The sequence below is a fragment of the Ornithodoros turicata genome, chromosome 5 (genome assembly GCF_037126465.1).
Source record: "Ornithodoros turicata isolate Travis chromosome 5, ASM3712646v1, whole genome shotgun sequence".
Lineage (NCBI taxonomy): Eukaryota > Metazoa > Arthropoda > Arachnida > Ixodida > Argasidae > Ornithodoros > Ornithodoros turicata.
In genome coordinates, this window is record NC_088205.1 from 12,146,925 (window position 1) to 12,171,921 (window position 24,997).

At 46.1% G+C, this 24,997-nt stretch overlaps 2 protein-coding genes across 2 annotated transcripts in view; one reads left to right on the forward strand and one right to left on the reverse strand.

The window, feature by feature from the left end:
* LOC135395204 (uncharacterized) overlaps positions 1-24,997 on the reverse strand; it is a 291,788-nt gene that overhangs the window by 208,090 nt on the left and 58,701 nt on the right. The window lies entirely within an intron of this gene.
* LOC135394026 (transient receptor potential cation channel subfamily M member 2-like) lies at positions 6,458-17,318 on the forward strand. Its single transcript, XM_064624452.1, has 31 exons — positions 6,458-6,637; positions 6,707-6,778; positions 7,118-7,297; positions 7,388-7,606; positions 7,673-7,853; positions 8,358-8,574; positions 8,699-8,855; positions 8,916-9,012; positions 9,685-9,806; positions 9,881-10,072; positions 10,134-10,262; positions 10,325-10,527; positions 10,685-10,937; positions 11,109-11,193; positions 11,257-11,308; positions 11,371-11,500; positions 11,745-11,888; positions 12,026-12,256; positions 12,436-12,610; positions 13,206-13,265; positions 13,708-13,816; positions 13,885-14,077; positions 14,153-14,301; positions 14,815-14,954; positions 15,122-15,338; positions 15,439-15,594; positions 15,657-15,743; positions 15,797-15,890; positions 15,946-16,044; positions 16,107-16,286; positions 17,166-17,318. Exons 1-31 carry the CDS (start codon positions 6,569-6,571, stop codon positions 17,274-17,276), a joined length of 4,503 nt encoding a protein of 1,500 aa, XP_064480522.1. The 5' UTR covers positions 6,458-6,568; the 3' UTR covers positions 17,277-17,318.

Sequence of the window (24,997 nt, forward strand, 5' to 3'; positions counted from 1 at the left end):
TCACGGTGCCCAAGGAACACATATGCCCATATGCGTTCGCTATGCCCACTGTCGTGCTCCTGGATTCCTGGTCCACAGCTGGCAAAATGGCCTGGTCCGTTGGAATTGCAGCACGCCTGGCACATGACCGTGCGTGGTGACCGGTTGAGGGGAACTTCTTCACGCCACTGAATAAAGATATCTTGGCATGGAGGCACAGGACTTTGAGATGCGAGGTGTGACAAGGATGAAATCGCACGTCAGAAAATTTGAGTGTTCCAACATCAACTGGCGATTTTCCTAAGCTGGAATCTGCTAGAGGTCATTTACTTCTTGCGATTCGCCTGAGAGAATGTATTTGAGACGCCAAAATATAATCCGATAATTGGTGGAGAGTGTTTACTTGGGAGTTGCATATTCCTGACACATACACAGACAGATACGTCTATCTTGGAGAATAACATGTTTAACCAACGTGTTCTATGCCACTCAATCGCTAGCGCCTTCCGCCAGGTTCCTATTGACCTACAGAGCTAGGTCGAATGGCGAAAATGGTATTTCGCAAACTTCGAACTTGACACGGAGTAACACTGAATTTAGTTGAAAGACCGTTTGGAGAAGAGGAAACGCATTGTTGGACCTCCATGCACGTAATATGGGAAATATTTGCTCCACGTCTTCCACAAACGTTCCACTGGACTGGCAGATCGCACCAGAAGTCATTACGCTGTGGCACACTGCATGTGCACTTCGAAAGCGAATAGCGTTTTTATCGATACGCACAAAGATGGTCAAAAAGAAAACCAGCCCACTTGCTTGTCCACAGGGCATTGACATCACGTTCTTCTGGAGCAAATAACAGCTGATGCTTTGCACGTTCCCCGCACGAGGATGTCGTTTTATTCACGCCAGTGTGCACGCGAAAAATGTTCATGTCAGTGTGACTGCCGCATGAAACGTCTTACACTAAATTATGCGCCATATAATTCTGCCATATCCGCAGGTAGACTATTCAGAAATGAAACGCGACAGCCAATCAACAAAAACGGAGACATCGATGATCTTGCATCAATAAAGTCAGTAAAAACAGGATGTTTGGGCACTAGAATGTCGGTCCGAGTAAATACGCATTCTTACAGTGCTACTCAGGGAGCTCAACTACCGTATCCGATCGCGGCAAATAAAAAGGTGATTCTACGTCCGTGCAGGAGGCGACGATGTAGGGGACACGGTTGTCTAAAATCAGCGCTCCGTGGTTCATCTCATCTCAAATCTCCAGATGTTGCAAGACTACCTCTTTTGAATAATAGAGACGTGCAACAAATGGTCCACCTTCAAATACAATATTGGCAGAACACTTTCAAGCGCAACCGATGTAATATGTCACGGCGAAGTACAAGGTGAGTTTACATAATCGCGTCCCCAACAGTACCCCGAGTGGTAGCAGCAAATGCACGGGCTCCAGTTTGATGCAGTGCACAGGCAACCATAGCATATACACCAGTGTTTCGACAGTCATTCTTTAGACCTTTCCGAGCCCGAAGCAGTAAGACAAAAAATATAGTTGCGTGTGCTACTTCAAAAGACACCATTTTACAGTTTCCACCGCGGCATTGTGATATGCTTTGCTGTTCCTTTCAGAAAGACATATCAGCCAGTTACCCTGTCAGTCACCTTCTTTTAAAGAAAAATGACGTCTCTCTTCCATCCCATGACTTCTTTCGCCTACCGTACCGGCATATAAGGGACTTTCTTTCTCTTATATTGTTTTGCTTTCTAGACCTCCGAGATCCCGCCCATTTCGATACGCCTCTCCTGGCTTCTTCATTGAGAAGGCATTCATGTCACGCTGGTATTGCGTTGTACCTCAATTTTTCTTTCCACTTCTCTTGAATTTTCTCATAACTCCTGATTATTTTCGTGATATGTTTAGGCCACTCTTTCTCTGTTTCATGCTCGTTGGATAGCTTCCGCAGGCTTTGTGTCGAACTACTGACGAAGCTTTCAGAATAAAGAGTGTTATCTGACAACTTTATTCCCTGGAGCTTTTCTCTCTGCTGCCTCAATTATTTGTGCGGCGTTAAGAACTCAAAATACCGTTGGCTTCCTCCGAATTCTTTATTGGAGAAAGTCAATGTAATCTGTTTTAATGTGGACGTAATTTGAATTCCTGTACGTGTTTTGTAATATATCTGGTTACAGGAGCGGAATTCAGATCATTTCCGTGTTCCTTTTTCTTCCTCCCTCTTATTTTTACTTCATCGACATCAACATCAACATCACCCTTTTTCTTCTCGGGACTTTAGGTTAGCTATAATCGACTTTAGGTTTTAAATCGGAATGTCCGTTCTCGATAAGACATACACCACTAGGAGAGGATTGTTGCACCAGGATGGCCACAACAAGAAGCGTTTCGAGGTGAAATCACGCTTTAGGGACAAGCCATTTAGTGGTTGTGTTCTCGCTGAGATGTGGATTCGCCCAAACACCAGTCGCAGCAGCTACTTGCATAACCATTGAAATGCAGCTTTAGACGGCGCCTACCAATAACCTATCGTACGAGCTCGGCAAACTGTCCCGTTCCTGCACTAATCGTTGTGAAACGTGCTCGGCCAGCTCATTGAGCGGAGCGGTTGTTATTCCGGAATCAAAAACCGTGCGCAAGAACAAGCAGGCGGGCACGGTGGCGCAGGAATTAAAATTAATATTGACATTACGAAAGTAGCACGGAAGGCTTTGTTGTGTGCGATGCTGTTACAATACGGCTCGATAAATTTGACCTTCGTGTTTTACCAAAAGCCCTAGTTTAATCGACGGGCACGGTTGTTATTTGGCGTGGTGCTCTGCATTTGCTAGTCAATGTTGTCTTTTCGGTCATAATATGCGAACCATGTGGCTGAGTTATGTACCACACCTAAGGTCATCGTTAACTCGTTACATGCAGGGTTGTTTGGATTTTATCCGGTGGATTTTTTTGGATTTTATCCACACAATTTAATCCGGATTTTTTCGAGATTTTGTCCAGATGCGATGTGAAAGACAATCTAAATTCAATGTCACACAGAAAACTCCCACTTTATTTTATTGTAGTGTTGGCTGTTTACAAAAGCCCAGGTACGTGTAACATTAACTTCTAACTTTTTTTACTTTTTAACTTGACTTTTTGAACTTTTCAGATTTAACTTTTTCCCGTTTTCTTCTACTTCTGCAAATTCAGGGAGATGCTTTCTTCTGTTTCCTGGAGGCATTGTAACTAAGTACGACAGCTAATCCAGGCGTGTAGCATCTACACCATTCAGCCACGCGTGCATGGGACTCTACCTTTCGCAAAACAATAGAAACTCATTCAATGTTACCGGGACAGGCAAACCGAAACTATGAAAGGTCACCCGAAATCAAGAAGAACAGCAAAACACATTTGTTTTTATTCTGTGTCACATTTCTAGGCTTGTCTATATTCTCCAAAAATATCCAGAAATATCCGAGTTTTATCCAAAAAGGCCCACTGAAGATGATCTTTTTAAAAATATCCGGATTTTTTTCAACCCTGGTTATATGTAACTCGTTACTGTAACCAAGCTACTTTTTTTCGGTAACTTTTAACTTACTCGTTGCTCTTGAGCTCCAGTAGCTTCTTAGGGAACTCGTCCATTTTTTAGCTAAATTTGTCAAAGTAGCATGGAGAAAGTTTGAAGTTCCTTTTGTTCGGTTCTCGTCTACAAACATCAAGAGCTGCACCCTCCCTTCCTAGTGACTTGAGGCGACAGCAACGTGCACTCCAGTGATACGTGCACGGCACGTCTAACTCCCTTGTTGTCACGCTGTGAACGCTTCAAATTCTGTTTGGGCCGTACATTAGCAGGCTCAGGTGTCGCACATCTTAGCGACGAGCAGTGTACGCGTATTTATAATGACAGAGGGCATTGTGTAGTAGGGTTAAAACTTGGCGCGGTTCTATGATATGTGCGTAGAGGACAACTTATAGAACATAAACTTGCTTTGTGCTCCGTTCAAGAACCTTATTACGATATCAGAATCATGAAATCCCTCCCTAAAGAAGCACATAAATGTAGGCTTCTTTCGTGATATCAGATGTTGGTATAGTTTTTTTTTTTAATATCAAAACTATTTTGAAACGACTTGCATTCCCCATTGTGAGATCAAGATCTGAACTAATTATAGAAAGGTCAAGAACTAAAAAAGGTGTATATTAGGTGATAAGTAACTTCGAAATAACTCGTTCGCTTCGCAAAGTAGCTTCGGGACTTCAAGATCATTCTTTACCTGTAACTTCGTTAGTAACTTAGTTACACTGTTTGCACAGTAACTTAACTGGTAACGGCTTCTCTTTGCTTCCCCAACTCTGCCTAAGGTACGCCACGTTTCCATGTATACGTTAGGGCAGTGAACAGCGATGCAAATGCCCCGCTTGTGTCAACGCGCAAGAAACAGCTCTCTGTGATAATAGTAGGGACCCATAAGCTAAGGGAGACATCTCTTGTCTCTAGGCCAGAGTCGTAATATTGAACCACCCACCCTCTAATTAAACGTTATCTCCTTCAAATACCCAAGAAGGCAACCACAGGCAAGCTAGTTCAAGGGAGAAACTTCTGTGCTATCAGACAGGCAGTTGCCATTGCATTGCACACGACTCTCTGACATTTGCGTCCCTCAATGCCTGATTACTCAGCATACCACCATTGACCAATTAATGTCGGCGCTACACACGAAGTTACACACTCATTCCAAATACAGCGGGCACTTGCATTCGACGGAAGTCAGTCAGCGAGAACGTAGTTGCGAAATAGTGGTGGTAATGGTAGTGGTGGTAATGGTGAAAGGGCTCGCCGTTGTCGGCCTCACAGATCTGGGCAATGTCACGGCTGACGCCCTGAGGAAAGCACGTCCTGGGCTGACTTCTAAGGGAACTGTGCCGACATATGTCTGAAAGCGTCTGACGAAAACCCAGGAAAAACCCCAGACAGCACAGCCGGCACCGGGATTCGAACACGGGTACCCCCCATTCTCAACGTGACATGGCGAGCACGCTAACCACTGAGCCACGCGAGCTGGTAGTTGCGAAATAGTTTCTTCGTTGCAGCAAGTCACTGCTCTTAAAATATCCTGCCACGTAGACACGTTCTTTTTCTTTTTATGTCTGTATGTGTAAAAAGGGGAACACAACTAAGGGTGAGAGAGAAGTGAGAAAAACTGAGGCAAGAATGAAAATTAATCTGGGAAGTCGAGGCAACCGAACACGAACCAAGTCAGATGGAAAGAGATTACGGGTGGCTGGACGTCATAATGCGCTTTCTAGGTACGGGAACACGATCGGGATTCTACAGATAATATCTGTCATGGTAGATCATTACGCTGCGAATGTTGAATAATTGGAAGGTTGTGACAGCTGCCGACACCGATATCTCCAGCATAAATCACGATTGTGAAGCATTAAATTAGCGAATTAACGAGAAGTCCGTTGTCCCATCTGGCACCATGTTGTAAATTAAATTTAAAAAGCGAAGTAAACGTTGTCTAGTAAATGAAAATACTGGGCAGAGTCGTACCTAACTCGGACTTGAAAATAAATCACATTTCATTACATGATTGGCAGGCTGTAGCAGTGATGAGATGTAAGGGCAGGTTGGGCGCAGGTGACAACTGACGTGTATATGACGTGTGACGAATATATTGGATAAGTGAGTATGTATGTATGTGGGAATGTGTGTACGTGAGTGCGTGTGAGAGAAACGAGAAAGTGCCTAGAAGCGGTTCGAGAGCAGGATGTAAGACACGAGACCTGCTACAACAGATCTATTGCAGAGCGCGGTATGGTATGCTCCGAGAGACAGCAGTGACTCAAATGAGAGGAGGGGCGCCATTAACGCAAAGGGATGCAGATATACATATGGCGGAGCTGGTCAAAATGAGGGCAGATGAGCAAAAAGTGTTCAGCTGTTTCATCCTGGCTACAATAAGAGCAAACAGGGGACAAAGTGTGCCCAGCACGGAGCAGCGTCAGGCATCGAGCTTCTTCTTCTTCTTTGTCCTACCGAGGATAGCCATTAGTCACAATGGAGATCGGCCAGGGCTATGGGGTTGTCTACCAATAACCTGACATGACGATGACAATCTGGGTGAAGAATGTGATTGTGGAGTGATGGAGGTATGGTGAGGTGGTGGATGTGGGGTACTGAGGTTTGCTTATTGTTTGGCTTGTGTCAACCAGACTTCTATCTGCCTGGAATTCACATGAAGATGATATCTCTAATGTGGTGCGGGGCAAGATGTACCAAAATTGACAACAACGAATCTGATGGCGGCAGCAGACCCGGGGGTGCCGCCAAAGCTGAAATGAAGGATAGAGAGTCCGAGAGCAAGAGAATCCTTTCAAAGGCGGAGGGAACCCTCCTGAGGGCAAGGGCCATAGCTAAAAGCTCCCTCCTTTCTGCACAACTATTCGAGGAAGAAAACTTTCAGCAATGCCGGCTCGTGCCATAGTCTCTCACACCAGAGAGGGAGGAAAAAGAATCTCTCGCGCTTAATCGACCGCCGAGATCATTCCATGAGTTCCTGCTGGTACTAGAAGATGGCCAAGAAAGCTTCTTCAATCCCCAGCTTTAACATTATTGCTCATCCTTCCGTTGGGGACCAAGCGGTAAAAGCCTGTTTACGCTTTGTCTACGTACCTTTTACGTCCACATCGTTGACTATAGCCTTATTGCAGGATGACGTGTCTAGGTACCTCATAGGCAAAGGAACCATACACTTCTGGAGGAACGTTGCCTATGAGACAGAGGTAAACGCTGTCACGATAATTTTCCCATACCATTCTTCCAACAATCAGGACGGCTGTCGTTATTTCAAGTTGTGCTTTCTACCAGAGTCTGTATTAGTTTCTATGCGAGTAATGATATGGGTGTATACACATGATAGTCACTGTTAGCATAACTGTCGATTGCGTGAGCCTGCCTATGTCAAACTGCAGTGTCAACACTAGTGTTGATGCGGTAAGTGTTGAACATTCACACTGTTTGCTAAAGGTACGATATCTGAGGCGCATATCTCAATGACTCTGAAACACGGAACGCAGGCAACGCTTGTGAGTGACTGAATAAGATATTCATGTGAACCGCAGGGCCGTCCGTACATCCGTGTGACTCACGATATCAGCATAGACGACGTGCTCAATGTGTTCACGCGTGAGTGGAAGTTTACGCTGCCCCGAATTGTGCTGGTCATCATCTCTAGCCTTGCCAACTGGCAAGAATGGAGCGCTCCAAGACAACTGGAAAACGTCAAGAAGGGGCTCATCAAGGTATGGTGTCCTGCTGATAGGGGAAAGTCATGCCTAAGACCGATAGATGACATAACTTTGCCTTTGGTTATTACACTCGTAAAACTTCAGGCAGCAAATACGACCGCCATGTGGATTTTGACCAACGGAATGAACGCTGGCATCGCCAAAGAGATCGGCGGCTGGGTAAACGAGGAGTTGGTCCAGCGACAGATCAGACGCTGCCACCGACATCCGCACACGGACTATGAGAAGTTACCGCCGCTTTGCCTTCTGGCGATCGTACGCGAAGACGTGCTTACCTGCGCCGAAAAGTTCGAAGCGAACAAGGTAGTTATTCGCGATTTACGCAAAGCACTGCAGTATGGGCAGCTGCGAATTGTCGATTCCTTGCAGGATGGCCCGATCTACATTGAGAACACGGGAGGTCGACCTGACGATAATCGCTTTGACCTCAACCCTGAACACACGCATTACATCATCGTTAAAGACGACACCATTCACAAGACAGGGCTCAATTATTTCGTGCTCAAGCTGGAACAGCATCTTGCTATGGCCTGCGAAGAGGAGACACTATGTAAAGTATTGCTATACAATTCTAGAGCCGTCATTCAGTCATTATGAAAACAGAAAATATGACTGTGGAGAGCATCTATGTAATACACACTTTCGTGCTGTAGGCTGCATCACTTTGCGTTGGCAGTCATTAAGCTAAAGATTTGCAGTGGCACAGATACGCAATACGTCTATGTGAAAGGGTAGTGCCCGAAGTAGCTCTGCGTGACCTCTGTGCATCGCGCTCATGCGTTGCCTGCAACCTTTTAGGCTGGTCCACTTGGTCTTCGAATCATAGCCCAACATTGTTCCGAAGCAGTCCAACTTTCAAGAGATTTACTCGCGTTGCCACCTCTTTGAGAAGGCTCTCTACTTGAATCGCAAGGACTAGACTGGGAACGCTAGTCCCTTTCTTTCCCTTTCGTACAACGAGTGAGAACGTAGCACTGCGCTTCTAATCTCTAGCGCTAGTACTATTAGATTCTCATCAAACAAGACCAATTGCTCTAAACATGCACGTTTTCAGCAACACCACCAGCTCCTGGTTCTCACATCCCTGGTCTGGACCCTCCCACCTTATACTCGGCGGAGATTCCTCTCATAGCTGTCGTTTGTCAAGGAGGCACAGGGTGCAACAAGATGGTGCTGGATCATATCAAGAGACAGCTCCCCGTACTAGTTATTCAAGGAAGCGGAGGCCTCGCCGATCTCTTGGCGCTCGCGTACAACGAGATCGCTCGACGGTACGCTTAGCATCGGAACTGGTTCTTCTCTTTTACCGAAATATCTGGCTCTTCGTTCTTCTGGTCAAAACGCCGGGAAGTTTCCCACAAAGAATATATTGCATGAAATGTGTTCATTCTGTAGTGGGGTGACGCTGTGGGACCCTGAGTTCATTGAGGGAGTCTTGAAGCCAGAACTCAGCCAAAAGATCTGCCAAATGTTCCCAAAGTTCCGAGACAACACGTTATCCAGAAATGTATTCAGGGACAGGATTATAGAGTGCCTGCGTCTTGCATGTCAGGTACGGAAGCTACTTTGTGCCATTTGTCTTGCAATACGATGAATATTCTGTATTTCTTAGACACAAGACCAGAAATATTTCACGGTGATCAACATCCATCACCACAGGAATAATTTGCAGCACCTGGACGATATCCTCTTGAAGGCCGTCTTTAAATGTACGATGCTTTCTGCTCTTCTACCGAAATATACCAAATTCGAAATATTGTAGTCCTAAACGTTCTGATCATCTTAAGCGTTTTCCGATGACTTAGGTAACTAGCTGTACTCAGACGTTCTAGTGCCTTGGTTGGTATTGAAGTCTTTACGTACACAGGGTGGCAGTAGCAAGGGTGGCGAGAATGTGTGCAAGTTCCTGGCAGTAACCTTTCATTGACTGCAGATGTCAGTGGGAGCATGCGCGCAACAGACTTAAGAAAGCCACTACATGAAATGTAACGCTTCACAGCGTCCGCAAACGCTTATGCAGGCCTAACCACGGGTGGCGACGGTACCATGCTTTCCAACCGATAACAGCAGCAATGTATACCACAACGCAAGACCTTTGTTAAGCTTCGCCCTAAGTTCACCGTTTGAGACATGCCCTCGTTGAACGATTCAGTAAAAAGCGGCTTGCACGATTCCGTAAACGGCGTTCTCCATATCCTAACTCAGAATGTTGACGCGGTCATACGCTGTTTCAACATTGCCTAGTTGAATCAATGAATGCCTGTTTGTTGGTATTTGCAATGCGAACAGCAAAGAGCCGAAAGCTGTTTGTGGTAGCTTGACTATAGCAACCTACAAATAACTGTAACAACCTACAAACGAGGTTCCAAACGTATCTGTAGCTCAAGTACAACTACATCAGGCGCACCAGATGAAGAAAGACCTGTTACTGTGTTTGGACTGGAACTGCCCGCATGTGGCCATCACGAAGGTCTTTTCCAAGGATACACCACAGCGATATCAAGTATGTAGTCACAGGGCGTGGTTATGACGCGTGTATGTCGTGTTGCACGACCATACCAACTCCGAACTTCGCAGATCGACAGAGAAGACTTTGAATACGCACTTGTGCGTTCAAAACGTGAAGAGTTCCTTCACCTCTTTCTCAACCAAGGATTTCAGGTGCACAAGTACCTCTCCCCAAAACGGCTTAAACAGCTATTCATTAAAGTACAGCACGAAGAGTTCTTCCGATCCGTTTGTTGGGAAGGAGCGCTAGGGCACAGCCTGGTAAGAGACGCGCATATTTCCCATAGGCGAGTGTCGTAGTGGTGATTTCTTTATTGTGCAGCTGTCTAAGATTGGTAAAAACTTCATCGAGATGGACCTGAACTGGCTTATCGAGACGACAACGGGGCTTCACGATTTCGTGGATTCTGAAGAACTTTCCATGAACACTGCTCTGGGCATGTACATACAGGTGCGTTTTGAAGCAATTGTTCCTTTCCTTTCTGCGACTGCTGTGATGTGTCGTTTATGTAGGATGCAGCATCCGCTGAGCGCAAGGCCCTTGTGATCTTGTCTTTGTGGGCTGCCTTTACAAATCGCCGTAAGACGGCTGAAGTTCTGTGGCGGAACTGTGACCAACCTGTCCACATGGCGCTTGTCCTGTCGATGACTTACGATAAGCTGTCCTTCTACGCTTTCGAAGGGAGCATTAAGCAGGAACTTCTGGAGACCAAGAGGTACGCGCTACATAGCATGAATTTCGCACTGAGTACACACAAGCATGTACTTCTCGGGGAATGCTGTAAAGTGTGTCTCTCTCACTGAAGTGTCCTCGCAGACTCCGTTGGTCTTTAACAATGGTACTGTGGTAGCTAAGCGTAGATGTGTTTTCAGGCAATTTGCTGCCATGGCCACTGGTGTACTTGACCTATGCTACAGTGACTCTACTTGTCGTGCGTACGACATTCTCAGTGTACAGAGCATGGACTGGAAGTACAAGACAGCCGTGGACATCGCTGCCGAGGCTTCGAACAGAACGTTTCTTGCGCACCCTTGCTGTCAGAAATGGCTGAGCAATCAGTTCTTGGGACGTATCAGCGTTCGTGACATAGCTTGGGGATTCCTAGGTGTGCCCATGTGGCTCAAGGTAAGAGCTACCGTAAATGTTTCCTTGTGGTTTCATTACCACATGGGAGCATTTCAGGCTCCTAATGAAGTGACCAGCTGCCTCAGTAGCACTGGGATGTGCTGATGGCTTGCCTATCCCAGCTGTACGGTATAACGGTATAGCCATTACCTCTCCCCTCGTGTACCGCAGATAGTCCTGTGCTCCTTTTTCGTCTTCCCGATGTACATCTGGGTCCGATTCAAAAGTGATCCCCATCAGATGGACTACGGCGATGGTACGAACACTTTCGATCGTCAAAGTTGTTTCTCATGTCGGTTTCTTAAATTTTTATTTGCAGAAGATGACGGCGACAAGGATTATAGCCTCTCTCGTAACATCACAGAGAACGTGTACGGACGTATGTGAAGATAAATCTGAGTATCTTTTTGCTCGTTCGGTCTTTTCCGTGCAGGAAGTACGACCGATACGAAACGGTGGGCACAGCGGCACAGGAAGGCCTCTTCATTCATCTAAATCCACCGGTCTGGAAGATGATCTACCTCATGTGGAACGCTCCCATCACCAAGTTTTGGGTCTATCAGGTAGGGCAGAGACTTTATGCATAAAATAGATAGAAACCGCTAAGGTCAACAGGCATCCACGGCATCTGATCTGACCCTTCATCTCCGTACTATTGCATAAGGACTGGCTTGCATTTACTTGTTCTCTGAGAATACTTCGGAAGCCGAATGCAGCACTAAATGCAGGTTTATCTTCACATTGTAGTCATCGCCCCACCATTGCCCGCCTTGAAATGGTTAATTATGAATATCCGGAAACTTTCAGACTTTTTACGTCTTGTTCTTGGGAACCTTGAGCGTGGCAGTCCTGTGGCCTTCGTGTGGAAACACAATGTTAGACATCGTCTCAATCACCTGGATTTTCCTGATATCTTTGGAGACGATTGACAGAACCTACAGGCTCCACAAGGTAACATTCCGCACTGCGAGCGCGTAGACATTGCGGGGAATAACCAAGGCGAACGTCCATGTGCTGAGTTCACAAGTGCGTCAACAGTGGAGCAAGATACCTACAGAAATTTCATTTCATTCATCTGAATATTTCAGTTGAACGCGAACGTTCCTCTCACGGCGAAATGCGTGGAAATCTTGGTGACAACCTTCTTCGGCGTGAACTACCTTCTTGCACGGATGTTTCATGTTGGGGTTTTCCGCGACCCGTACAATAGCAGAGTGCTGCTGTGCGTAGCCCTGTTGTACTTCTACTACAGGCAGACCTTCATCTACCTGCCTATATCACCACAGCTTGGACCGCTCCTCTACAGAGTGAAGCTCATGGTAATGTTTGTTTCCGCAAGCGCCATGATTGCTCAGCATGAGAGCGTGCAGTGAGTTCATGGGGCTTGTGCAAACTAATGCCCCCTGCTCCTCAGCATTTCAGAGAATATTCTTGCGAACTGTAGCAATTGCAGTCCTATTACAGTGTCACAAAACGCCCATGTCCATTTTCGTTGCAGGTTATGCGAGATTTCATGAACTTCATGCGAATGGCGCTTCTGGTGATCATAAGCGGAGGCATTGTTACTCATGCGGTTCTCTACCCCGATTTTCCCATCACGGTCGAGTTGTTCCGGAGGATCGTACACAAGGCTTGGTTCTCATTGTTTCTGACACCGATAGACGATCTCGAAGGTACTCTTAGGGAAGAGCAAATGCAGACCATGATGGCAATTGCCGCTTGCGTCGATCCCGTCGTATGGATCTGTGTATGAGTGAGAAAACATGTAAGAGTGAAAGTGGAACGAGGGAGAGAGTGGTTGGTTTGTCTCTTCAGATGACGCACTCTTGGAGGTCGCTGGGGAGGTGTGTTAGCTTAGCTCAATTGGTAAGAGCCCTGGACCGGTAATCCGGAAGATGTGGGTTCGAATCCTACAGCTGGCTAACCTTTTCAGTGACTTCCTTGTTTCATCAGTAAATGCAGACCTTCCATCACTCCTACGAGGCTCTATTACAAAGGGGAACAACCTTAGTTCCATTTATGGGCTATTTTTGCGCTAATCGAAAGCAAGCCCTGCTAAGTTGTTTCAAGTGTAAAATTAGACACGCAACGTTGTACATGTAAGTCAGTGCGGCATAGAACAAAGCAAGCAGGCTGGTTGGTCAAAATTCGTCTATGTGACCGAAAATACGTATACAAAGGACAAGCCATAGTGCATTGAACACTCGCTTCCGGAAACTGCAACATGCGCAACATGGAAGACCCAATTTTTCTCTTTCACAAATGCAGGACAATCAAGTTGTTTCAAGTTGGTGCGCACTAGCGACGACACCTGCCACGTCAGCAAATGTAAGTTCATCAATTCGCACAATGCAGCTGCAATGATAGCGCGTAACATTGCAGCATAGCGGCAGGAGAGAAAATACAGTGCTTGACAGTTGGTAAATTGGAGACAGCTGTCGGGGGCAACAAAGAGCTCACGGACGAAAACACACAGCCAAATCGTTCGTCTCGTCTTGACGTGTGTTTTTGTCCATGAATTGCGTGAACTATGTCAAGTATCCATAGCGTCTGGCCTGATGTAAAGATGCAGAGATTTCGTGCTTTTCGCCGCACAAGAATTCATGATCGCAGTGGCAACAGCTTTTTGATTCTGGGAACCTTTTACTCAGTCGCCTGTCCAATCGCTGCAAGCCGCTTGCGCAGTCATGTTAAATACACCACTAAATGACATTCAGCGGCACAAAGTTACGAGCAAATACTTTACACCGTCCCTTACAACCTCTTCCAGATACGGACGAGAGTTGTCCCAATCCTGGACTTTGGCCTTACGTGTTCACCATCCTGTACTTCATTCATCTCAAACTCATTCTGCTCACACTTCTATATGCCCTGTTCAGGTACTCCCAACTGCCACCTAATGGTGCTGGTAACGCTATATCATGCACTGCACTATGTCTCCATGCAGTAATACAGCAGCAGACCTCGAGCCAGAGTCCGACGCTATTTGGAAGTTCCAGAGGTACGAACTCGTCACGGACTTCGCCACAAGACGCTGTCTTCCGCCACCGGTGAACGTCTTGAGCTACGTCTGGCTTGTCACCAGGTTCATAGTCTGTGGAATAGCAACGTCAAAGTGTAGAAAATGCAGGAATCACGAGGTACGCGTTAGTCCTGCGCTGATATATTCGGCGAAAGACTGGAGCTTTCAGTATTTATACAGACTCTGTTCGCAGAAAGAGCCGTTGCATGTACGCATGCAAGATCTCCCTGGAAGAGGTCAGAAGCTGTCAGACCGCGACTACCACTATTGGCGACAGAAAGCGTTGGAGTACAGTGAAGCGACCGCTGCTAATGCTGACGGGCCAGAGCAGCAGGCAGAAAGGTACAGTTTTCGAAAGTCTAAAATCTTAAGAACCTGCAGACGTCACGTGGCGTTGCTAAACGAGCCCTGCCTCTGCTTTGCTCCTTGTGCCTAACAGTCGTCGGTGACGCAGACGCGTAAATGCATTGTACGGTACATGGTACATTTTTGGCCCATGGTAGCGTGTACACCAGTGCTGTATCCGCGTGGTGCATACCATACGGCGAGCGTCGAACCACTTCCAGCAAATCACGGTAACTTTCTCCGTTGACGAGTGCTGTCGATGCACAATTAACGTAGCAGTAGATGAGGCGATTAGACAAACACAGCACAAGCCCTTTTTCAGGTGTCATGGTCCAATGCCGAATTGTCTGACAGATCTGCAGATTTTCTGCGGCCTGCCGGCAAGCCCACAGTGTATATTTGCTTGTAATACAGTTGTGCTTCAGAATACGCGCTCGAGAACAGGGAAGGGTCTGCAATTGGTTCCCTGTAACACATAAGGCAGCCATCACGAATGTCGTTTATTCTCAGGCTCGTGTTGATCTTGGAAGACGTAGACTATCAGCGCTCGCTCCTGGACCAGCTTAACGGCCAGGTACAAGAGGTGCAACGACAGCTGACGCAATCTTTGTTGTACTTGGAAGCCCTCAAACAGGTCTCTTCCAAAGCTGGTGAGTTACCGTATCGGGTATCGAGCTCTTGTTCCACTGCAGATAACACTCTCTATAGCTTAGCTCACCGAATGCACAACTGAGTCAACACAACTGAATGCATAAATGCCATGTTCCACACTCCAGTCGTGCGAAACTTACGTCATGATTGTTCACGATCTCGGCAGATGCTTCGTCCACGGGAACCAACGTGCAGCAAACGACTCTGCACTACATTTCCCGACAATCTCCATACCCGGGGACGAAGATTCAACGATTCCCGGTACCAGACAAATACGTTCCTTGGGAAGTGATGTGGTTGGACTATGACCCGGTGGCTTACACACGAGCCCGATCTCAGTTTCCGGGACCACTGCAGGTCTATGTCGATGAGGACATCCTTCTGTAAGTTTGAGTCTGGACTCATGTCCAGAGGCTCTGCTGTGGGAACATAGTCATCCAGCGAGGCAGGCCTGTATTAATTGCCCTTTACGTCATGTCTCAGGCTGCGCGCGAAAGACAGCGATAAATCATTCCCAGCTTTTCAATGGAACTGCACGGCCGTGTCACCAGGTGGCGTCAGCATCGACCGCAAGTCATGGATCTCCGACGACGAAGGTGGCTACATCATCTATGTTCTTGAAAGCGAAGGAATTCCAAGGTAAAAGTATTAGTGCAACTTTATTAGAATGCCACTAAAATGGGATGCTTCCATTGCGACAGGAATCCAGCCGGCAGAACAGGACTGAAAGGCAAGGGCGCTCTGCCGCGATGGGGACCGAACCATTATGTCCTTTTCGTCATTAGCAGGTAGCAATGCCCCGAACTTTCATTTCAAAATGAGAATTTTCCCGCTTTCCCAGGTACCAGAGGTCGAAGACATCTCTGGCGCAACCTCGAGGTTTGGAGATCGCACTTATGCGAATCTTTCGAACCGACCAATTTGTTCTGCCAGGCGTAAGTAAAACGCATCGGGTATGGTAATATAGCATACATGTCAATACATTGACAGGATTTCGTCCCTGGCGAGCAAAAGTATGACGGCGTACTGCGAGTGTGCTTCAAAGTTACGGACACTCAAGCCATCCTGACTGAAGACGACGTTGTGGCCGTAAGGATATTGGTCATGACTGCCACGTCGTCTTTGAACTCGTCGTCGTTTTGAATTTGCAGCTCTTTGAGAGCTGCCTCCAGGAAGTGCCAGAAGGCCTTGACACGACCCAACTGGTAGAATGCGGCGTTGCGCGTCGAGGTTACATGGACGATCCTATGAACACCGACAGCAGCTGGAGGGAAGTTGAATTGTGGAAGGTCCATTACAACTGGAAGGAAAATTTGTGCGAAAGGTTTCAGGCAAGTTATTGGTAAACCACAATAGTGATGCAACGTTTTGGTCATCTATCCCGGGTGTTTCAGTTAAATCCCCGTGCTAAATAATTCGCGATCGTGTGCACCACTCGACGAACTTTCTGTGTCTGTGTCGACAAGTATCTGTCTGATACCAGCTATACAAGCTGCACATCGTGTGAATAAGTGGGAGGCGCTCATTATTTAATAAAAGTTCAAATGAGTTTCGCAAATGGGTACTACCCCTCTAGGACCTTCAGTGGACACGTTTTAGAAAAAAATCTGCCACCGAAACCGGTCATTTGTTGCTGTAATTGGTTTCGGTTTACATATTGTCGCGGCTGGTCGCGGGGAAGCGCAAAAGAACGCTCTTCCACTCCCTTATGCACCAATGAATCATGTCCGCGACAAGATATGTATACCTAAACCAATTCATTACTATTACAGCACTACCAATTAATTACAGCCACAAATGACTCGCTTCGGTGGCAGATTTTTCTCTAAAAGTTGTCCACTGAAGGTCCCAAAAGGGGGTGGTACCCATTTTAATGCCGACAGCGCCCTGCCGAAACTCATTTGAATTTTTGTTTAAATAATGAGCGCCTTCCACTCATTCACAGGGTGCGCAGCTTGTAGGCGGTATGGGACAGTTACGTAAGAAAGTAAAGAAAGTTAGTCGATTGGTGCACCCGTTCGCGAATTATTTAGCCCGGGGATTTAACTGAAACACCCGGTATAGTACGCATTTTCGAGACGTTAATCACCGCCCACGTTGTTTCTGAGGATGTCCCTGTTCCGAGGACTTGAGGCCGGCTTGGGCTCATTTGATTTTGTTTTATGCTGGAAAAGCACGGGAAAGTTCAGTGAACATTTTCTTCCCTGCAGCCCAATGTCATCTGGCGGCTTGTGACAGACGATCTTTTTCTGAAACTTCCTTCTGGACACGCAAATCTCTTCAACGAAGTTTGGAACTTTCAAGGAACACTCGCTGGATAATGAAATAAGTTGCTTCAAGAATAAACATTCATTTCAACGGTAGCGTACGAGCAGTTTACAATAACGAATTCGCAGGTTCATTTCATTCGCCGCAGGTTCTTCGAGCTGTACACAGTTAAATTGTCATCCTGCATTAAAATTTGCTTGTCCAGCTTGGGACAAAAGTTTACGGAACACCGGAGTGCCGCATTTCTCCATTAGAAAGACTCTAGAAAAAAACAGGAGCGCACACATAAACGCCCGCATAGATCACACGTTTCTTAAAGGGACTATGAAATTTCCCGAACCCCCATACTTTTTTTCGATGGAAACTGTTCTTCCCGCAGAGAAACTAATATGCCACAAATTTTTCCGGACGAAATCGCTCCACTCTGCGAGGAGCGCGCGCTGGAAATGTCTCTTCCGCGTTCCTCCTCTCCCGCGCATATTTCCCTGCCGATGGTGTAACTGTACGGACCGCTCTTCGGTTCCCCGTTACGTCACCGGTGTTGCACAATGGCAAGTAATGCCGCGAGCTCGCGCTGTGGCTGCCGCCACTGCCGAAATCTGCCGATCGCGCGAAAGCTGCTGTCATGGAGATTTCCACTCCCGATGAACGCATACGCGGGATCCTACGGCGCATGCTCCTGGCGGGATTCCTCGGCTCGGCAACACGTCACGATGACGTGTTGCTGAGCCGGCCGTGGTCGCGTCAAGTTACCCGTTGTGTCTCCGCTCGGCAGCTCGTCACGGCGCCAGCTGTCCTCCCTTCGCCGCTCCGTTTAAATTCGCTCCCGAGAAATCCGCTCGCGCGACGAAAGTAAAATTTCTAGACTCAGAAAAATGTCTTCTTTCGAACGAAACGAAGAAAAAAATCGTTTCATAGTCCCTTTAAGATATCTAGGAATGGGTCGCTCCAGTGCAGTGTTCCGTAACCTTTTGTCCCAAGCCGTACGCACAGTGCATTTTCTGCTTTCGCTGTGAAATCTCCATTTTCGCACGCCGTCATGTCATACATGTTGCCTTATTGTTGCTCGTGTCGTCATGGGCGTTGTCGTTTCAGCCTTTGCAATTTATGTTCAGAGCTGTTGCGTAATAGTTCTAGCGCTTGTGTCTGCCGTCTATCTCCGACCCTTTTTTCTAATGATCCACTACCAACTAAATTACGTGGGTGAGCCTAATAGGTGGGAACGAAGACGTCGCATGTAGAATAATTAGGTAGGACCCTGATTATCGGATCTCGAATTGCCAAAGACCTTTGCGAATAGCAAATGAGCTTAATCTTATTAGAGGGGTTCGGGGTTGCGTAGTCCTAAGTCTCTCTCTCTCTTTTTTATATATGTACATTTTGCAACTTCCCCATTGCACTCCCGTAAAGGATGTAGAATCGCACGTCATGCGTTTTGAGTGAAGCGTCGAGCCATTGACATGCTGAACCGACACCAGTCTGATCGCTTAAACTACGTGACGTATCAATTTGTCCGCCAATCACGACTGTGCTTTCGGCGGCCGTAGCTAATGGGAGACTGGTCGCCGCCTCACGCATGGGCAGCCACTGGTGCCCACACAGACATTCCGTGTAAAACCGTCTGCGGTGATTGGATGACATCCTGATCTTATATGTAGTGAGAAGGAGTGCGAGGAGGCATCCAGCAGGCCTTCTCTGTCGAGATGGCGTTGCTCACCTCTTGGTAGGTTGCTAGACTGACGGCCCTGCAACTGCTACTTCTGCGTATCGCTCTGATTCCCTGATGCTTGATCCATTAAGAACGTCAAAAACTAGAATGCAATAGCCGGCAAGGGACTGCAGGTCACTCCATGGCACTCATTATCAAGCCACCAAAGAAATGTCCCAGAAGATCACGTCAACCGCAAAACACAGCAGCGACATAAACATGGCCTCACGGCGTCAATTACTGCGCCGTGGCGTCGTGTGTGCCGTCATCAAGTGGAACTAGGCATAACCATTACCTACCAGCCTTGAAATTTCCTCGCATCTGCTCTTTCTCCATCTTTCTCTTTTCCTTCTTTTTTTTTTACGTGTGTTTTCCTTTTTCTTTTTACGATCTCCAAAAAAAAACCAGAACGCATATAGAGCTAGGTTCATCCTATTCCCGAAAGTGCACTCGGGAAACTTTCTACGTGTCTTAATCTGCATACACATCTTCCATTTTGAGAGCGCTCTCTTTCCGCGAGCTAGTATTGCGAGCAGAATAGCGGTGTCACGGGAAACCGTAAGCCAATATAGTCAGATGCGCATGGCCGATAGAAAGAGACAGACAAAAATAATCTGATAACGTTCGTGGCCAACGTAATCGGATTGACGTAACGCATCTTCACGATGCAGAGTGGTCGTGTTTCGAAGCTTCGTGGAGCTTCATAGTGAGAAACACAACGATAACTGGCGGTATCAATTTGGAGTAGACTTGGAATGGACGTGGAGCATAGTTTGTGGTGACCCGGGTAGTGCAGGCTGTCGCCCAGGGCTTGCTACTGGTCGATAAATCACAGTTATGCCATCGCAAAGAAGTTTCGAAGACAGCCCAAGCAGCATGAGAATACATGTCCGAGAGTACAAGGGCTGCATCTATACTACACTTATCAGTTCAGTGCACAAGAAAAACTAGCACAGCGATTTCAAGGTAGCAGGTTCGACTCCCAGCCGAGAATGCGAATCTACTGAAAATTCGATGGGCTACAAATTTTTCTGGCTTCCTTCTCTGCACGTGCCTCTTTACGTTCCAATGCCTTCTCTTCTCGCTAGCGAAAGCCTGGAGTAGTGTTCCAGCAGAATGGTGATGGTACATGAAAGATGCATCCCATTTGAAGTTAGGTTTACTTAGAACTTCTTCCATTCGATACGCTGGATGACAGGACAGGACATGAATTAGTTGTATAATCTGTCTTTAAATGAAGTGCGCAGAAGATCTTTAAGCGTTCTTTAGACTTAAAGAATAGTGGTTAGAATACCGTTGTCAAGATTGAGCTTGGATGAGTGCGATATTGTCTGATTTGGAAGCTTGTAATTCTGGCTTGTTTGTGATCAGTTCTCGTCTTTTCCACCTACGCTAATGAAAGCTCCGAAAGTGCTATTCTCAAACGGAACTTCCAAAAAGCGATTTTTTTTACGTGAAAACATCGAAGTTCGGTTTGGTAGCCAGGTCAAAATTTACGATGCAACGAAATTATGCCGAAATTCATGACGCGATAACTCTGTGAGTAATAAACCGATGGCAACCAACCGGCGAAATCCAGATAGCTCACACGTGTAATATTCTAGCTGACAAGGTCATTGGGGCGGCTGACGCAATCTCTGGGTGTGGCAGGCGCGTGCGAGAGAGACGGAAATATAGGGGTACGCGTACTTTGCGGGCAGCAGCGAGCGTGTGAAGCTAGGACGCTGATCGGGGTGTTGTTGGAAAGCGCTTCAGAGGTTCCACCTGAACTTCAAGCGATAACGGTTTCAGCAACAATAGCCAAAATTTAATAAAATAGCAAATTTGAAATATCACAAATCTGCCATAATGTCGGCCTCTATTAAACTAAAATTGATCAGAACCGAAGGAAACGGTAATGAGAAGGAAGGGCGGCTCGAGAGGAACCCAAAAAGTCCCAAAAGTCCAGCACCGTGCGATAGAACGAGCGACGGGAGCGCCGAAGAAGATTAGCGGCGGAGGCAAATTCGACTGCCGGTGCGCACACCGAGCCCTTAACCTCTTGAATAAATGAATAAAGGCTTGTATTTCTTCCATTAAAATCCCGCGAGCCCTTACCCTCTTGAATAAATGAATAAAGACTCGCATTTCGTTCACTAAAATCCCGCAAAGGAGCAAAGGAATCGGATATTGTGACGTTTTCGTGTAAAACACTACGGCTCGGACGCGACTGAGCCCGCCGCAATTTTTTTTTTTTTTTTTCATCATTATGGTGGCTTGAACCAATATTTCAGCATTGAAACTAATTCCGTAAAAGACGTCATATACCTGATTTTACTATGAGTCGCTAAATAACCAATGAGCTACACTCGTTCAATGACCCTTACTCATTAGACCTCCCCCTAATGTCCCCGAGAAATATTAAAGGAATAGAGCTCTCTTGAAGAACGCGTCTCAGCCGCTTCGTGGGATCCCAGGCATACACGGAGACTTCGCTGAAGAAGACACAGGATCTTCTGGCATGACGATACCAAAAGTATGTTTCACACGGAAAAATCAGAGTGCGAAATCTCCGCTAGCAGAGACATTGGTCAGAGACCTTCTTCTGTTGTGCCAGCACATGCGTGACACATTGAGGACACAGCAGTGTGATGCATTAATTAAGGCGGTTTTGTGTATTATGAGGCACATTAGGAGCTTCCGCAGCACAAAGAAGTCCTGGGGTCAATTTCCGCCTGGGGCACTCTGACCGTGCCCTCTCCAGGTCTAAGGATTGCACAATGCCCGAGAAAAAACTTTAGACCTATAATTTATACATGCGCTCCCTGCTTTCAGGTACGCACACATGACGTAAAAATTATATTCTGCCGCATAAATGCTCTTTACCTCAAATCTGCACAGGAAAATTATAACTAAAAATGCAACGGTGAAAACTGAATTAGCAGAATTATACTCTAAACTCTACCGAGAAAATTCTCTCCGCTCTCGGTTTATTACGCATCCTCATGAGCTTCCAGGAGCACTGGGGTCGGTGCCCCTCTGAATGACTATGCCATAGCGTCATACATAATATCCAGACCGCGGATTTGCATGTTTTGCATGTTTCTCTCCGGGGCATGCAGAGCTTCGAACGCAATATATGTGCATGTTTTGAGGCCATATGAATGCATTAGTGAAGGTTTAAAATGCCTGAAAATGCATGTTTCGGACGTTAGTGCGTGTTTGTAAGAATGCTGCATGTGTGTGAATAAATGTGTTGTTCAACGGCGCGCGTCGGGTTGGCGCGACCTTTTCGGATACCGGGCACGTGAAGACGCGCGGAAGGCTGCGTTCGCTACAGACGCATGCGAAACCTGCATTGGAGCCGACTCAGACTTGTACGTACTTTTTCCGGTATTTTGGTACTCTACTCAATACTTTTTGCGACAAGTATTTTTAAAGTATTTAAAATACTTTTTCCAGTATTTGCTACTCAGTACTCAAAATACTTTTCTTCCTCGTCATGCCGTATCCAGCACCCTTCCCCGTCGTGTCCAGATTTTCAGCTCAGTGGAACTTCACCTCCCTTTCTTTTGGGGAATTCGCGCATCTGGTCGTCTGGTACAACAGGCTGGACCCACGCCTGTCTTTGCTTGTCAATAGCTATTGTAATATAGCTTGTCAATTCCTGTTCATATTGCCATATGAATCCCCAGGGGATTAGGTACAAGAGAATTCCAGCATTAATCTCCTTGGTCACCAAAGCAATGTTGTTGAGAGGAGGTTTTCAGCATAGAAAGCTTATGCTTACAGAGAGATGTCAAAATTCCAGCCCCGAAAACTTGGAGCAGTATAGAATGGAATAGAATAGAAATAGAAAGAAAAAAAAATTGGAAACGTAGGTCGGCACTGGTGCGACCATATGTTGAGCAGTATATCGTGGTTGGTATACAAGTAGTTGACGGTGGTGTAACATTTGTTCTTCTAGTCATTGTTGATGTTGTAGATACTAGGTGTTGTTGTAGATAGAGTGTACCCTGAAGTTCTGTACAACACGCATGAAAATAAACCACGCGCATATTGCATATTTCTGCACTTTTTGCTGCATTTGCTGCATGTTTAATAATTGTTTTGCCACTTTAGCTGGATGTTTTATGCATGTTTCGTCGTTTTTTGCTGCGTGTTTAGTCCATGTTTTCCCTTTTTCTTCTTTTTTTTTTTTTTTTGCTGCATGATTGCGTGCATATTTAGTGGGTTTTTAGTGCATATAATTCCGCGGTCTGGTAATATCTATAGGAGAAGCAGCCGACCGGTCCTGTCCGTGTTTTACCCACTCTTGTCCATGTCCTCCCTGTTGCCTGTCATACGTTATGTATGACAAGCAACAGGGAAGACAGAGAGAAGTTTATATATAGGTTTATTATATGTATAAGAGAAGCTTACGTTCTTTGGTTTACTTTTCCGTTCCGCATCGTCAACGTGAGACAAGTTATAAATGGTCATTTTTCGCTTTCTCTTCCATATTGAGGTCTTGCCTTTGCGTAGTAGCTTATGCAGAGAAGGAAAGCTCGCGTAATTGGAGTCGAGAAACGTCGTTGCGTGTCATATTCATGTCACGGCCAACTGATCGCGCTAATTACTGCACGCCGGTGCTCGGATCAGTTAAGCCAAGAAGATTCCAACATCTGGTGCAGGATTAACCAGTATATAGACAAGGTTTATTAGGAACGATGCATTCCTCAAGCGCGTTAACGATAATCCTAATCCCCTGGACTCTCTAGAGAGCTTTAGTGCTCCATACGCTATCGCCTTTGCGTACGTAGGGAATAGCGTGCTGCTTCTGCGCACTGCGCGAAGCTCCCTTTATGTTTTGCGCGTGCGCAGAACCGCCAACGCTATCCCTTACGTATGCAAAGGAGAGAGCTTACGGTGCACTAAAACTGACTACTCTTGGGAAAAATATAACCACAATAATAACGATAGTTGCTTTTCTTTCTCGTAAAGGACCTGTAGCACATGTTGCTAAGAGCAAACAGAGCAAAAGTGGAATATAGATGTAGACTAGGAAGATACGCGGAACCCCTGGAAGACGCAGACGCGCTACACACCAAGATTTGAATCGCAGCAAAAAAAAAAAAAAAAAACGGACTAAGTGCATCCGGTGTCAAGATCAGTTTCATTTTTCTAAGACTCAGTAAGATGACAGAACGTTTTATAACACCCCTTTGTATATACACGTATATCATGCACGAACAACGAATACCCTTTACTTATATACCGTTGTTTTCTACAGCCCCTTCTCTGGTACTGAATAAAAAAGAATGATCTTTATTTTATTTTTTAATTTTTTTTCCGAGAGGCACCTGAATGGAATTTCATTGACATCTCGACCAACTCAGGCAAGCTGTGAGAAGCAGCTGTCAGTTTTTTTTTTTTTTTTCGTTTTTTGTTCTGTTTTGTTTTTGTTTTTACAGTCTCTTTTTTTTTTTTTTTTTTTCTAAGAAGATATGTGCACAGACTGTCGGCTGCGATGCGACTTCACAGACGGCCGTTTTCAAACTCTCATCGATCTAGCACTGCATAACGTCTCCCTTGCCTCTCTTATGTTTTTTTTTTTTTTTACCTTTAGCCTTGCCGCCGTATATGTCAGTATCTAACTTCTGCTGATGACTTCCGTTTTATTTTCGTTTTCTTTTATCTTGAGTAGGCTGGGGGTATAACGAAAATTCAGCTTTCCGTCGGCACTTTATCGCCAAATTTGCTTCTTGCTTATCTCCTTTCCATAGCAGCCTGCCTGCTGCGTCCTCGATAGAACCGTATGAAGGAGGTGTGAAGCAAACTGAAATATTTCACTCACTTCAGGCAACGAGAAAGTTGTGGCGGAAAATGTTAAAACTTGTAGCAGCAAGACTTTGAAGTGAAAGCAACCAGGCGGAACTTAATAATGGCGATAGCGTAACTCAATGAAAACAAGCTTCTGTCGCACTTTCCAACGTCAAATATTAAAAAAAAAGGAACTTCTTCAGCACTGTGGTATGCTCACCTTCGCGGCGAAAGCGACTGAAGAAATCGACCGGTATACTGCTTCATAGAGCCGTTTCCTGGACG